The following is a 16,126-nucleotide window of genomic DNA, read 5'->3' on the forward strand; positions in this document are numbered from 1 at the left end:
CTTGAGAAAATATTTTTAAAAAAATCCACGCTTATTGCCCTGATGCTCCTTGAGAAAATATTTTTAAAAAAATCCACGCTTATTGCTCTGATGCTCCTTGAGAAAATATTTTTAAAAAATCCACGCTTATTGCCCTGATGCTCCTTGAGAAAATATTTTTAAAAAATCCACGCTTATTGCCTTGATGTTCCTTGAGAAAATATTTTTAAAAAAATCCACGCTTATTGCCCTGATGCTCCTTGAGAAAATATTTTTAAAAAATCCACGCTAATTGCCCTAATGCTCCTTGAGAAAATATTTTTAAAAAATCCACGCTTATTGCCCTAATGCTCCTTGAGAAAATATTTTTAAAAAATTCACGCTTATTGCCCTGATGCTCCTTGAGAAAATATTTTTAAAAAATCCACGCTTATTGCCCTAATGCTCCTTGAGAAAATATTTTTAAAAAATCCACGCTTATTGCCCTGATGCTCCTTGAGAAAATATTTTTAAAAAAATCCACGCTTATTGACCTGATGCTCCTTGAGAAAATATTTTTAAAAAAATCCACGCTTATTGCCCTAATGCTCCTTGAGAAAATATTTGTTAAAAAAATCCACGGTTATTGCCCTGATGCTCCTTGAGAAAATATTTTTAAAAAATCCACGCTTATTGCCCTAATGCTCCTTGAGAAAATATTTTTAAAAAATCCACGCTTATTGCCCTGATGCTCCTTGAGAAAATATTTTTAAAAAATCCACGCTTATTGCCCTGATGCTCCTTGAGAAAATATTTTTAAAAAATCCACGCTTATTGCCCTGATGCTCCTTGAGAAAATATTTTTAAAAAATCCACGCTTATTGCCCTGATGCTCCTTGAGAAAATATTTTTAAAAAATCCACGCTTATTGCCCCGATGCTCCTTGAGAAAATATTTTTTAAAAAATCCGCGCTTATTGCCCTGATGCTCCTTGAGAAAATATTTTTAAAAACTCCACGCATATTGCCCTGATGCTCCTTGAGAAAATATTTTTTAAAAAATCCACGCTTATTGCCCTGTTACTCCTTGAGAAAATATTTTTAAAAAATCCACGCTTATTGCCCTGTTGCTCCTTGAGAAAATATTTTTAAAAAATCCACGCTTATTGCCCTGATGCTCCTTGAGAAAATATTTTTAAAAAATCCACGCTTATTGCCCTGAGGCTCCTTGAGAAAATATTTTTAAAAAAATCCACGCTTATTGCCCTGATGCTCCTTGAGAAAATATTTTTAAAAAAATCCACGCTTATTGCTCTGATGCTCCTTGAGAAAATATTTTTAAAAAATCCACGCTTATTGCCCTGATGCTCCTTGAGAAAATATTTTTAAAAAATCCACGCTTATTGCCTTGATGTTCCTTGAGAAAATATTTTTAAAAAAATCCACGCTTATTGCCCTAATGCTCCTTGAGAAAATATTTTTAAAAAATCCACGATTATTGCCCTAATGCTCCTTGGGAAAATATTTTTAAAAAATCCACGCTTATTGCCCTAATGCTCCTTGGGAAAATATTTTTAAAAAATCCACGCTTATTGCCCTAATGCTCCTTGGGAAAATATTTTTAAAAAATCCACGCTTATTGCCCTAATGCTCCTTGGGAAAATATTTTTAAAAAATCCACGCTTATTGCCCTAATGCTCCTTGGGAAAATATTTTTAAAAAATCCACGCTTATTGCCCTAATGCTCCTTGGGAAAATATTTTTAAAAAATCCACGCTTATTGCCCTAATGCTCCTTGAGAAAATATTTTAAAAAAATCCACGCTTATTGCCCTAATGCTCCTTGAGAAAATATTTTTAAAAAATCCACGCTTATTGCCCTAATGCTCCTTGAGAAAATATTTTTAAAAAATCCACGCTTATTGCCCTAATGCTCCTTGAGAAAATATTTTTAAAAAAATCCACGCTTATTGCCCCGATGTTCCTTGAGAAAATATTTTTTAAAAAAAATCCACGCTTATTGCCCTGATGCTCGTTGGGAAAATATTAAAAAAAAAAAACCCACGATTTTTGCCTTCTTGGTCTTTGACAAAATTTTCTAAAAATATCCACAATTATTAGGAGGGTTGGCGTTTTTTTGTTTGGGATGACGACTTCTATTTCGTTTTTCAAAATAGTCAGGCTTAATCCCATAGTCGTTGTTTTAATATTTTATTAAAACAACTTTAATTTATTAGTGGGAAAAATTGGCGGTGTTTACCAAGGGGTAAGGCAGGGAATACTATAGTTTCAGATCTCGCCACAGATCTTCATCAGTTCCCTTATTTCTTGTTTTTCAACAAGAAACTTTTTATACCCAAGTGCCAATTGCTAGCTCAAATAGATACGTGTGCAAAGAAACACTCTGATCGAGAATTTCTTTGGCACTACCTAAACTCTAGCAACTTCACTTGCAAACAAAACCAAATTTTTCCCACTGCTATGCGTTCGTCGATTCTCGACGAAAAAACACATAACTAATTTGTTGGTATTGCATACTACAGCAATAAACAACATTTTGACGGTACCCGGTCTCACGATTAGGAGGGTTGGCGTTTTTTTGTTTGGGATGACGACTTCTATTTCGTTTTTCAAAATAGTCAGGCTTAATCCCATAGTCGTTGTTTTAATATTTTATTAAAACAACTTTAATTTATTAGTGGGAAAAATTGGCGGTGTTTACCAAGGGGTAAGGCAGGGAATACTATAGTTTCAGATCTCGCCACAGATCTTCATCAGTTCCCTTATTTCTTGTTTTTCAACAAGAAACTTTTTATACCCAAGTGCCAATTGCTAGCTCAAATAGATACGTGTGCAAAGAAACACTCTGATCGAGAATTTCTTTGGCACTACCTAAACTCTAGCAACTTCACTTGCAAACAAAACCAAATTTTTCCCACTGCTATGTGTTCGTCGATTCTCGACGAAAAAACACATAACTAATTTGTTGGTATTGCATACTACAGCAATAAACAACATTTTGACGGTACCCGGTCTCACGAAATTCTCGATCAGAGTGTTTCTTTGCACACGTATCTATTTGAGCTAGCAATTGGCACTTGGGTATAAAAAGTTTCTTGTTGAAAAACAAGAAATAAGGGAACTGATGAAGATCTGTGGCGAGATCTGAAACTATAGTATTCCCTGCCTTACCCCTTGGTAAACACCGCCAATTTTTCCCACTAATAAATTAAAGTTGTTTTAATAAAATATTAAAACAACGACTATGGGATTAAGCCTGACTATTTTGAAAAACGAAATATCCACAATTATATTTTTTTCTTCTATAGATCGTTGTTGATTATCTCTCAAAATGGACATTTCTGACTTTTACAACAATCGCGAAATATTCATTACTGGTGGAACTGGTAAATAAGGAACAAAATCCACACAAACACTGCAACAAGCTTAAGATGAAATTCATTCTCCTTTTTAGGTTTTCTTGGTAAAAGCCTTTTCGAAAAGCTCTTGCGTGATTTTCCCGGCATCAAGACCATCTATATGATGATACGACCGAAGAGAGGTAAAACTGCCTTGGAGCGTTTAGAAGATTTCAAAAATGACATTGTCTTTGAACGTGTGCGCCGAGAACGACCAAATGTTTTTGAAAAAGTTGTGCCAATCTTTGGAGATTGTCAACATTTGGGTTTGGCAATAAGTCAAGAGGATTTGGAACGTTTGAAAAATGTTAGCATAATATTTCATGAAGCCGCCTTTGTTAGGTAAGTTTTTAAGAAATTAGCCACAAGCAGCTATTAATGAGCATCATCATGTTGACATGTTCTCCTCTTTAGGTTCGATAATGATTTACGCAGTTCCATACTCATGAATACCCGAGGAACTTTTGAATTGGTCAAAATTGCTCAAACACTGAAACAATTAGTTGCCTTTGTACATTGCTCAACGGCGTATATTTATCCCCGTGGTAATGTTATTGAGGAAAAGGTGAGAGAGGTAGAAGTGTATTTTTTGTTTAATTTTGAAAATTTCTGTACTCTATTTTCAAGATCTATAAGTTGCCCACAGATTGGCGTAAAGCCATACAAATAGCTGAAACGTGTGATGCAGAAACGCTGGAAATCCTAAGATTAAAGTGAGTGCGATTTGAGAATTTTGTGAATTTTGTTTAGTGATTGGCCATAATGTTCTATGGAACTGTCAAATGGAACTGAAATTCATTTCAAAGTCCACTCAAAGGTTTCTTATCCTTCACATTTCTAGATATACCAACTTCTATCCAAATGCCTACAGCTTTACCAAAAATCTAGGTGAACAAGTTATTGCGGACCATTCCCATCTGCTGCCTATGACAATTTTAAGGCCAGCAGTCGGTGTGTATTTAATATGAATAAAAGAAACCGAATATTTTTCAAAATAATCACATGTTTTCTCTCAATTAAACAATAGTTTCTCCAGCTTATCTTGAACCCGAGTCTGGTTATTTGGAAAATTTAAATGGAGCCATGGGTATTTCGGCAGTTCAAGTGATGGGCATTTCCCAAGTGACATATGCAAATCCAAATTTAAATCTGGCGCTAATTCCGGTCGATATGGTAACATCTTGTACAATTGCAAGTGGTTGTCGTTGCGGATTGGAAACATTAAGGTGGGGGCGAAATGTGTAATCGATATTTTAAATTAATATTTCAATTCTTTTCTTTTTGTAACACAGTAAATCCAAAAATGTCCCATACAACTTACGCATTCAAACAATTGCTCCCGGGGATGTATTTACAAATACAATTGAACAGGTTGTCAAGCAAATGGTCGTAATGGCTAGCGAGAATCCCATGAAGAACACAGTTTGGGTACCCTCAGCACGAATGACTACATCCATGTTGTACTATTTAGTTTGGCTATTTTTGTTTCACATACCCATGGCCATATTTTATGATACCCTATTAAAACTCCAGAAAAAGGAACCCATGTATGTATTGAGAGGGGGTATACATAACACCATGTTAAAATTAAACAATTTTACACTTACCTTTTTCTCTCTCCTAGGCTTATGAAAACAAACCGGCGAATAATTTATACAATACGAACAATAGGAAAATTTTCTAAAAAATATTTTGAATTAAAAAATGATGGGATGTGGGAACTACTTGATTTTATAAAGCAGCATGATGAGAAGTAAGTACATATGTGGTCTGTTCCAGTACTGCAAAAATCTACAAATGTTTACTATTTTTTCGACAACATAAAGGAAAAATTTTTATCGTAGTAAAAAGTAGTAGCTGCTTGCAGGTTTTGGAACAGATCAATATATATAAATTATATACATATAAATACCTACAAACATATGTACATACCTTTTGAAACTGAGTTTTTCTCCTGTGGAGCCTCAAAAAGCAAATGAATGTGTATATAAACACAACCGAACTCCACTTGGACATGGAAAACATTTGTTTCTTATACACCGTTTGCACTTAACCGGATTTAGTAAACCCACTGGGTTTCAAGTGTCAATTCCATAGCGCAAACTTCAAAGAAATCCTCATAAAGAGGATTTTTTATAATGTTTTCATTCGCTTTTGATGACTTCACTATAACTACGTTTACATATGTCAAATTCCCTCACATTTTCTTCCGCTGTGAATCTATTCATGCGGCCATTTACATACATACATATTAAAAGAATACTTTGCATTTTCTTTATAGACAATGCTGTACCACGATGGATCCCAGGAAAATAGATTATGCATATATGTTTAGAGGCAAGTATTATTAGATGTCATCTACTTTAACAGGCCAATCATTGACAATTTTCTTTTTCACATTTAGGCCTTTTAATTTCCCTGAAGAAGTTCATATTCAAGGAACCAATAGAAGCAACAGCTGCAACACGTCAACGTTTAAAAAATTTTATAATATTGGATAAGATTCTAACATTTGTTTTATTTTTTATAGTTTTAAAATTTGCTTGGAATTGGACCAAGTCATTGGTGTGATTTGAGGGAGGAAAAAATTAAATGAATAATAAAGAGGAATTGGGGAAAACATAACATACGCGCATTTTTATGTGAATGAATATCTATGACTGACAATTGGTATCCTTGCAAAATTGATACGATTGCATCAGTTGGAATGCTATCCAAGACCGTCTGACTTGGATCGTTGAACTAGATGTTCCCGTTTATACTATTGGAAAAAGGTCTTCTGGGTATTAAAATTTCTTCGATCTACTAGAGAAAACATTAAGAGGTTTTCTGTTTACTAGAAAATGTCTTAAAAGATCTTTTGTCTACTAAAGAATACCTTAAAAATTCTTCGATCTACTAGAAAAGACCTTAAAAGTGTTTCGCTCTACTAGAAAACTTAAAAGATGTTCGATCTACGAGGGGGACAGGAAAACTATCTGGCCTAGCCAACACACAGTGTCGCCAAGCGTCATTTGACACTTTTTTTTGTAAAGTTTGACAGTTTTTAGCCTAAGCGGACTCAGGACAGTTTTGACATACGACCATGGTTTTCCCTCTACTAAGGAAGACCTAAACAGGTCTTCTATCTCCTAGAGAGTACCTCAAAAGGTCTTCTTTCTACAAAAGAAGACCTGTCTCCTAGAGAATACCCTAGAGGGTCTTCGTTCTACTATAAAAGGTCTTCTGTCTACTAAGGAAGACCTTAAAAGGACTTCTGTCTCCTAGAGAATACCCTAGAAGGTCTTCTGTCTAATCAGGAAGACTTTAGAAGGTCTTTTGTCTACTTAGGAAGACCTTAGAAGGTATTTTGTCTACTTAGGAAGACCTTAAGAGTTCTTCGGTCTACTATAGAAGACCCTTAAAGGTCTTCTGTCTACTAAGGAAGGTCCTAAAACCTTTTCTGATTACTAAAAAGATCTTAAAAGGTCTTCTTTCTACTAAAGAAGACCTGAAGAGGTCTTCCGCCTCCTAGAGATGACCTTTTGTCTCCTAGAGAATACCCTAGAAGGTCTTCGCTCTTCTATAGAAGACCTTCAAAAGTCTTCTTTCTACTAAGGAAGACCTTAAAAGGTCTTATGTCTGCTAGGTCTTCGCTCTTCTATAGAAGACCTTCAAAAGTCTTCTTTCTACTAAGGAAGACCTTAAAAGGTCTTATGTCTGCTAGATAATACCTTAAACGCATTCTATCTACTAAAGAAGACCTGAAAAGGTCTTCCGTCTTCTAGAGAAGACCTTCTGTCTCCTAGAGAATACCGTAGAAGGTCTTCTGTCTGCTAAGGAAGACCTTTAAAGGTCTATTGCCTACTAAGGCAAATCTTAAAATTTCTTCTGTCTTCTGTCTACTAAGGAAGACCTTAGAATGTCTTATGTCTCCTAGATAATACCTTAAACGCATTCTTTCTACTAAAGAAGACCTGAAAAGGTCTTCCGTCTTCTAGAGATGACCTTAAAAGTTCTTCGATCTACTAGAGAACACCTTAAGAGATCTTCGATCTACTAGGGAACACCTTAAAAAGTCTTCTGTCTACTAAAAAAGATCTTAAAAGGTCTTTTGTATATCTGAAAAGGTCTTTTGTCTCCTCGAGAATACCTTAAAAAGTCTTCTTTCAACTAAAGAAGACATGAAAAGGTTTTCTGCCTTCTAGAGAAGACCTAGAAAGGTCTTCTGTCTACTAAGGAAGACCTTAAAAGTTCTTCGATCTGCTATAAAAGACCTTAAAAAGTCTTCTGCCTACTACGGAAGACCTTAAAAGGTCTTGGGTTTACTAGGAAATACCTTAAAAGTTCTTCGATCTACTAGAGAAGACCTTAAGAGATCTTCGATCTACTAGGGAGCACCTTAAAAAGTCTTCTGTCTACTAAACAAGATCTTAAAAGGTCTTTTGTATACCTGAAAAGGTCTTCTGTCTCCTCGAGAATACCTTAAAAGGCCTGCTTTCTACAAAAGGTGAATTGAAAACGTCTTACGTCTTCTAGAGAAACCTTAAACGTTTTTCGAACTACTCGAGAATAACATAAAAGGCCTTCTTTCTACTAAAGAAGTCCTGAAAAGGTCTTCCGCCTTCTAGAGAAGACCTTGAAAGGTCTTATGTCTCCTAGAGAATAACTTAGAAGGCCTTCTGTCTACTAACGAAGACCTTAAAGTTCTGCGATCTACTAGAGAAGACCTTAAAAGTTTTCGGTCTACTATGGAAGACTTTAAAAGGTCTTCTTTCTGTCCACTAAAGAAGACCTAAAAAGAGTACCTGAAAAGGTCTTCCGCCTTCTAGAGAAGACCTAGAAAGATCTTTTGTCTCCTAGAGAATAATTCAGAAGGTCTTCTGTCTACTATAGAAGACCTTGAAAGTTTTCGGTCTACCATGGAAGACTTTAAAAGGATTTTTGTCTACAAGAGAAGACCTTAAAATGCCAATCTTGGCGCCTTAATACACAAGAATCTAAGCGTGATTCGATCACAGATTTGGTTCGATTAAACTTTATCGCTTTACCCACCTAAACTATTTAAGTTGCTCAGGATCGCTTCTGGCACACCTTAGGATTTACACTCGCCGACCGAGAACACATAAAGCTTCAATAGAACTCAAACACTTCAGGGTAAGGTGGTAAGTCAGCTTCTATAGATATTTTCGCATATTCCAAATGACCTGCGCAATTGCCAGGCAATCCCTCCTCAAACTGTAGAGTAAAGATGGCGCCGAGGCCGTACCCTTGCTCAAAGAAAGGGTGCTTCTATAGACCCTTTCCCAAAGAAAGGGTCCTTCTATAGATCCTTTCTCAAAGAAAGGGTGCTTCTATAGACCCTTTCTCAAAGAAAGGGTGCTTCTATAGACCCTTTCTCAAAGAAAGGGTGCTTCTATAGACCCTTTCTCAAAGAAAGGGTGCTTCTATAGACCCTATCTGAAAGAAAGGGTGATTCTATAGACCTTTTCTGAAAAAAGGGTGATTCTATAGACCTTTTTCTGAAAGAAAGGGTGCTTCTCTAGACCCTTTCTAAAGGAAAGTGTGCTTCTACAGACCCTTTCTGAAAGAAAGGATGCTTCTATAGTCCATTTCTGAAGGAAAAAGTGTTTCTATAGACCCCTTTCTGAAAAGAAGTGTGCTTCTATAGACCTTTCTGAATGAAAAGGTGCCTCTATAGACTCTTTCTTAAAGAAAGGATGCATATATAAACCTTTTCTTAAAAAAGGGTCCATCTATAGACCCTCTCTGAAAAAGGGTCCATCTTCTGTAGACCCTTTCTGAAAAAAAAAGTGTTTCTATAGACCCTTTCTAAAAAAAGGATGTTCTAAAGATACTTCTCAAAGAAAGGCTGCTTCTATAGACCATTTCTCAAAGAAAGGGTGCTTCTATAGACCCTTTCTTAAAGAAAGGGTGCTTCTATAGACCCTTTCTCAAAGAAAGGGTGCTTCTATAGACCCTTTCTCAAAGAAAGGGTGCTTCTATAGACCCTTTCTCAAGGAAAGGGTGCTTCTATAGACCCTTTCTCAAAGAAAGGGTGCTTCTATAGACCCTTTCTCAAAGAAAGGGTGCTTCTATAGACCCTTTCTCAAAGAAAGGGTGCTTCTATAGCCCCTTTCTCAAAAAAAGGGTGCTTCTATAGACCCTTTCTGAACAAGTTGCTTCTATAGACCCTTTCTGAAAAAAGGGTGCTTCTATAGACCCTTTCTGAAAAAAGGGTGCTCCTATAGACCCTTTCTGAAAAAAGGTTGCTTCTATGGACCCTTTCTGAAAAAATGGTGCTTCTATGGACCCTTTCTGAAAAAATTGTGCTTCTATACACCCTTTCTGAAAAAGGGTGCTTCTACAGACCCTTTCTCAAAGAAAGGCTGCTTCAAAAGACCCTTTCTGAACAAGTTGCTTTTATAGACCCTCTCTGAAGAAAGGATGCTTCTATAGACCCTTTCTGAAAAAAGGGTGCTTTTAAAGACCCTTTCTGAAAAAAGGGTGCTTCTATAGACCCTTTCTGAAAAAATGGTGCTTCTATACACCCTTTCTGAAAAAAGGGTGCTTCTATGCACCCTTTCTGAAAAAGTGTGCTTCTAAAGACTCTTTCTGAAAAAGGGTGCTTCTATAGACCCTTTCTGAAAAAGGGTGCTTCTAAAGACCCTTTCTGAAAAAAGGGTGCTTCTATAGACCCTTTCTGAAAAAAGGTGCTTCTATACACTCTTTCTGAATGAAAGGATGCTTCTATAGACCCTTTCTCAAATAAAGGGTGCTTCTATAGAACCTTTCTGAAAAAGGGTGCTTCTATATTCCCTTTCTGAAAAAAGGGTGCTTCTATAGACCCTTTCTGAAAAAGGGTGCTTCTATAGACCCTTTCTGAAAAAGGGTGCTTCTATAGACCCTTTCTGAAAAAGGGTGCTTCTATAGACCCTTTCTGAAAAAGGGTGCTTCTATAGACCCTTTCTCAAAGAAAGGGTGCTCCTATAGACCCTTTCTGAAACAAAAATGTGCTTCTATAGACCCTTTCTGAAAAAAATTATGCTTCTATAGACACTTTCCTAAATAAAGGGTGCTTCTATAGACCCTTTCTCAAAGAAAGGGTGCTTCTATAGACCCTTTCTCAAAGAAAGGGTGCTTCTTTAGACTCTTTCTCAAAGAAAGGGTGCTTCTATAGACCCTTTCTCAAAGAAAGGGTGCTTCTATAGACCCTTTCCTAAATAAAGGGTGCTTCTATAGACCCTTTCTCAAAGAAAGGGTGCTTATATAGACCCCTTTCTGAAAGAAAGCGTGCTTATATAGACCCTTTCTCAAAGAAATGGGTGCATCTATAGACCCTTTCTCAAAGCAAGTGTGCTTCTATAGACCCTTTCTCAAAGAAAGGGTGCTTCTATAGACCCTTTCTCAAAGAAAGGGTGCTTCTATAGACCCTTTCTCAAAGAAAGGTTGCTTCTATAGACCCTTTCTCAAAGAAAGGGTGCTTCTATAGACCCTTTCTCAAAGAAAGGGTGCTTCTATAGACCCTTTCTCAAAGAAAGGGTGCTTCTATAGACCCTTTCTCAAAGAAAGGGTGCTTCTATAGACCCTTTCTCAAAGCAAGAGTGCTTCTGTATACCCTTTCTAAAAGAAAGGCTGCTTCTATAGACCCTTTCTCAAAGAAAGGCTGCTTCTATAGACCCTTTCTCAAAGAAATGGTGCTTCCATAGACCCTTTCTGAAAAAAGGGTGCTTCTATAGACCCATTCTCAAAGAAAGGGTGCTCATATAGACCCTTTCCCAAAGAAAGTGTGCTTCTATAAACCCTTTCTCAAAGAAAGGGTGCTTCTATAGACCCTTTCTCAAAGAAAGGGTGTTCTATAGACCGTTTTTCAAAGAAAGGGTGCTTCTATAAACCCTTTCTCAAACAAAGGGTGCTTCTACAGACCCTTTCTCAAAGAAAGGGTGCTTCTATAAACCCTTTCTCAAAGAAAGGGTGCTTCTATAGACCCTTTCTCATAGAAAGGGTGTTCTATAGACCGTTTTTCAAAGAAAGGGTGCTTCTATAGACCCTTTCTCAAACAAAGGGTGCTTCTATAGACCCTTTCTCAAACAAAGGGTGCTTCTATAGACCCTTTCTCAAAGAAAGGGTGTTCTATAGACCATTTTTCAAAGGAAGGGTGCTTCTATAGACCCTTTCTCAAACAAAGGGTGCTTCTATAGAAACTTTCTCAAGGAAAGGCTGCTTCTATAGACCCTTTCTCAAAGAAAGGGTGCTTCTATAGACCCTTTCTCAAAGAAAGGTTGCTTCTATAGACCCTTTCTCAAAGAAAGGGTGCTTCTATAGACCCTTTCTCAATGAAAGGGTGCTTCTATAGACCCTTTCTCAAAGAAAGGGTGCTTCTATAGACCCTTTCTCAAAGAAAGGGTGCTTCTATAGACCCTTTCTCAAAGAAAGGGTGCTTCTATAGACCCTTTCTCAAAGAAAGGGTGCTTCTATAGATCCTTTCTCAAAGAAAGGGTGCTTCTATAGACTCTTTCTCAAAGAAAGGGCGCTTCTATAGACCCTTTCTCAAAGAAAGCGTGCTTCTATACACCCATTCTCAAAGAAAGGGTGCTTCTATAGACCCTTTCTCAAAGAAAGGGTGCTTCTATAGACCCTTTCTCAAAGAAAGGGTGCTTCTATAGACCCTTTCTCAAAGAAAGGGTGCTTCTATAGACCCTTTCTCAAAGAAAGGGTGCTTCTATAGACCCTTTCTCAAAGAAAGGGTGCTTCTATAGACCCTTTCTCAAAGAAAGGGTGCTTCTATAGACCCTTTCTCAAAGAAAGGGTGCTTCTATAGACCCTTTCTCAAAGAAAGGCTGCTTCTATAGACCCTTTCTCAAAGAAAGGGTGCTTCTATAGACCCTTTCTCAAAGAAAGGCTGCTTCTATAGACCCTTTCTCAAAGAAAGGTTGCTTCTATAGACCCTTTCTCAAAGAAAGGGTGCTTCTATAGACCCTTTCTCAAAGAAAGGGTGCTTCTATAGACCCTTTCTCAAAGAAAGGGTGCTTCTATAGACCCTTTCTCAAAGAAAGGGTGCTTCTATAGACCCTTTCTCAAAGAAAGGGTGCTTCTATAGACCTTTTCTCAAAGAAAGGGTGCTTCTATAGACCCTTTCTCAAAGAAAGGGTGCTTCTATAGACCCTTTCTCAAAGAAAGGGTGCTTCTATAGACCCTTTCTCAAAGAAAGGGTGCTTCTATAGACCCTTTCTCAAAGAAAGGGTGCTTCTATAGACCCTTTCTCAAAGAAAGGGTGCTTCTATAGACCCTTTCTCAAAGAAAGGGTGTTTCTATAGACCCTTTCTCAAAGAAAGGGTGCTTCTATAGACGCTTTTTCAATGAAAGGGTGCTTCTATAGACCCTTTCTCAATGAAAGGGTGCTTCTATAGACCCTTTCTCAAAGAAAGGGTGCTTCTATAGACCCTTTCTCAAAGAAAGGGTGCTTCTATAGACCCTTTCTCAAAGAAAGGGTGCTTCTATAGACCCTTTCTCAAAGAAAGGGTGCTTCTATAGACCCTTTCTCAAAGAAAGGGTGCTTCTATAGACCCTTTCTCAAAGAAAGGGTGCTTCTATAGACCCTTTCTCAAACAAATGGTGCTTCTATAGACCCTTTCTGAAAAAGGGTGCTTCTATAGACCATTTCTAAAAGAAAGGATGCTTCTATAGACCCTTTCTCAAATAAAGGATGCTTCTATAGACCCTTTCTGAAAAAGGGTGCTTCTATAGACCCTTTCTCAAAGAAAGGTTGCTTCTATAGACCCTTTCTCAAAGAAAGGCTGCTTCTATAGACCATTTCTCAAAGAAATGGTGCTTCCATAGACCCTTTCTGAAAAAGGGTGCTTCTATAGACCCTTTCTCAAAGAAAGGGCGTTTCTATAGACCCTTTCTCAAAGTAAGGCTGCTTCCATAGACCCTTTCTCAAAGAAAGGCTGCTTCTATAGACCCTTTCTCAAAGAAATTGTGCTTCCATAGACCCTTTCTCAAAGAAAGGGTGCTCATATAAGCCCTTTCTCAAAGAAAGGGTGCTTCTATAGACCCTTTCTCAAAGAAAGGCTGCTTCTATAGACCCTTTCTCAAAGAAAGGCTGCTTCTATAGACCCTTTCTGAAAAAATGTGTTTCTATATACCCTTTCTCAAAGAAAGGTTGCTTCTCCTATAGACCCTTTCTGAAACAAAGAGGTGCTTATATAGACCCTTTCTAAAAGAAAACGTGCTTCTATAGACCCTTTCTGAAAAAGGGAGCTTTTTTAGACCCTTTCTGAAAGAAAGGATGCTCTTATAGACCCTTCCCCAAAGAAAGGGTGCACCTATAGAAACTTTCTCAAAGAAAGCCTGTTCCTATAGACCCTTTCTGCAAGAAAGGGTGCTTCTATAGACCCTCTCTGCAAGAAAGGGTGCTTCTATAGACCTTTCGCAAAGCAAGGGTGCTTCTATAGACCCTTTCTCAAAGCAAGTGTGCTTCTATAGACCTTTCGCAAAGCAAGGGTGCTTCTATAGACCCTTCCTCAAAGAAAGAGTGCTTCTTTAGACCCTTTCTGAAAGAACGAGTGCTTCTATAGACCCTTTCTGAAAGTAAGGATGCTTCTATAGACCATTTCTCAAAGAAAGGGTGCTTCAATAGATCCTTTCTGAAAAAAGGGTGCTTCTATAGATCCTTTCTGACTAAAGGGTGCTTCTATAGACCCTTTCTCAAAGAAAGGCTCCTTCTGTAGACCCTATTGACCCTTTCTCAAAGAAAGGGTGCTTCTATAGACCCTTTCTCAAAGAAAGGGTGCTTCTATAGACCCTTTCTTAAAGAAAAGGTGCTTCTATAGACCCTTTCTCAAAGAAAGGGTGCTTCTATAGACCCTTTCTCAAACAAAGTGTGCTTCTATAGACCCTTTCTTAAACAAAGGGTGCTTCTATAGACCCTTTCTCAAACAAAGGGTGCTTCTATAGACCCTTTCTCAAACAAAGGGTGCTTTTATAGACCTTTCTCAAAGCAAGTGTGCTTCTATAGACCTTTCGCAAAGCAAGGGTGCTTCTATAGACCCTTTTTCAAAGAAAGGGTGCTTCTTTAGACCCTTTCTGAAAGAACGAGTGCTTCTATAGACCCTTTCTGAAAGTAAGGATGCTTCTATAGACCATTTCTCAAGGAAAGGGTGCTTCTATAGATCCTATCTGAAAAAAGGGTGCTTTTATAGACCCTTTCTGAAAAAGGGCGCTTTTATAGACCTTTTCTCAAAGAAAGGGTGCTTCTATAGACCCTTTCTCAAAGAAAGGGTGCTCCTGTAGACCCTTTCTCAAAGAAAGGGTGCTTCTATAGACCCTTTCTTAAAGAAAAGGTGCTTCTATAGACCCTTTCTCAATGAAAGGGTGCTTCTATATACCCTTTCTCAAAGAAAGGGTGCTTCTATAGACCCTTTCTCAAAGAAAGGGTGCTTCTATAGACCCTTTTTCAAAGAATGGTTGCTTCCATAGACCCTTTCTCAAAGAAAGGGTGCTTCTATAGACCCTTTCTCAAAGAAAGGGTGCTTCTATAGAGCCTTTCTCAAAGAAAGGGTGCTTCTATAGATCCTTTCTCAAAGAAAGGGTGCTTATATTGACCCTTTCTCAAGGAAAGGGTGCTCCTATAGACCCTTTCTCAAACAAAGGGTGCTTCTATAGACCCTTTCTCAAAGAAAGGGTGCTTCTATAGACCCTTTCTCAAACAAAGGGTGCTTCTATAGACCCTTTCTCAAACAAAGGGTGTTTCTATAGACCCTTTCTCAAAGAAAGGGCGATTCTATAGACCCTTTCTCAAAGCAAGAGTGCTTCTGTATACCCTTTCTAAAAGAAAAGCTGCTTCTATAGACCATATCTCAAAGAAAAGGTGCTTCTATAGACCCTTTCTCAAAGAAAGGGCGCTTCTATAGACCCTTTCTCAAAGAAAGGCTGCTTCTATAGACCCTTTCTCAAAAACATGGTGCTTCCATAGACCCTTTCTGAAAAAAGGGTGCTTCTATAGACCCTTTCTCAAAGAAAGGGCGCTTCTATAGACCCTTTCTCATGAAAGGCTGCTTCTATAGACCCTTTCTCAAAAACATGGTGCTTCCATAGACCCTTTCTGAAAAAAGGGTGCTTCTATAGACCCTTTCTCAAAGAAAGGGCGCTTCTATAGACCCTTTCTCAAACAAAGGGTGCTTCTATGGACCCTTTCTCAAACAAAGGGTGCTTCTATAGACCCTTTCTCAAAGAAAGGGCGCTTCTATAGACCCTTTCTCAAAGCAAGAGTGCTTCTGTATACCCTTTCTAAAAGAAAGGCTGCTTCTATAGACCCATTCTCAAAGAAGGGGTGCTTCTATAAACTCTTTCTCAAAGAAAGGGTGCTTCTATAGACCCTTTCTCAAAGAAAGTGTGCTTCTATAGACCCTTTCCCAAAGAAAGTGTGCTTCTATAGACCCTTTCTCAAAGAAAGGGTGTTTCTATATACCCTTTCTGAAAGAAAGGATGCTTCTATAGACCCTTTTTCAAAGAGAGGGTTTTTTATAGACTCTTTCTGAAAGAAAGGATTCTTCTATAGACCCTTTCAGAAAGAAAGGATGCTTATATAGACCCTTTGCGAAAGGAAGGATGCTTCTATAGACCGTTTCTGAAAGAAAGTATGTTTCTATAGACCCTTTTCTGATAGAAAGGGTGCTTCTATAGACCCTTTCTCAAAGAAAGGGTATTTCTATAGACTTTTTCTGAAAGAAAGGATGCTTCTATAGACCCTTTCTGAAAAAGGGTGCTT

The 16,126-nt window shown here is 37.7% G+C and overlaps 1 protein-coding gene across 3 annotated transcripts in view; it reads left to right on the forward strand.

The window, feature by feature from the left end:
* The window catches only part of LOC141405715 (fatty acyl-CoA reductase 2-like), a 34,590-nt gene extending 28,590 nt beyond the window's left edge, over positions 1–6,000 (forward strand). For 2 of the 3 annotated variants that reach the window (XM_073990379.1, XM_073990377.1), the window contains exons 2-11: positions 3,286–3,363; positions 3,432–3,717; positions 3,790–3,940; positions 4,003–4,088; positions 4,217–4,326; positions 4,403–4,601; positions 4,668–4,922; positions 5,000–5,128; positions 5,657–5,712; positions 5,780–6,000. In XM_073990379.1, the coding sequence (XP_073846480.1) occupies positions 3,309–3,363; positions 3,432–3,717; positions 3,790–3,940; positions 4,003–4,088; positions 4,217–4,326; positions 4,403–4,601; positions 4,668–4,922; positions 5,000–5,128; positions 5,657–5,712; positions 5,780–5,946 (1,494 nt within the window). In that variant the 5' untranslated portion in view covers positions 3,286–3,308 and the 3' untranslated portion in view covers positions 5,947–6,000. Of the gene's footprint in view, positions 1–3,283; positions 3,364–3,431; positions 3,718–3,789; positions 3,941–4,002; positions 4,089–4,216; positions 4,327–4,402; positions 4,602–4,667; positions 4,923–4,999; positions 5,129–5,656; positions 5,713–5,779 lie in introns of all 3 variants that reach the window. The other variant, XM_073990378.1, reaches the window with a different exon arrangement.
* Positions 6,001–16,126: the final 10,126 nt, after the last annotated feature.

The sequence above is a fragment of the Musca autumnalis genome, unplaced genomic scaffold, assembly GCF_047663935.1.
Source record: "Musca autumnalis isolate F117 unplaced genomic scaffold, ASM4766393v1 scaffold_5, whole genome shotgun sequence".
Taxonomy (NCBI): domain Eukaryota; kingdom Metazoa; phylum Arthropoda; class Insecta; order Diptera; family Muscidae; genus Musca; species Musca autumnalis.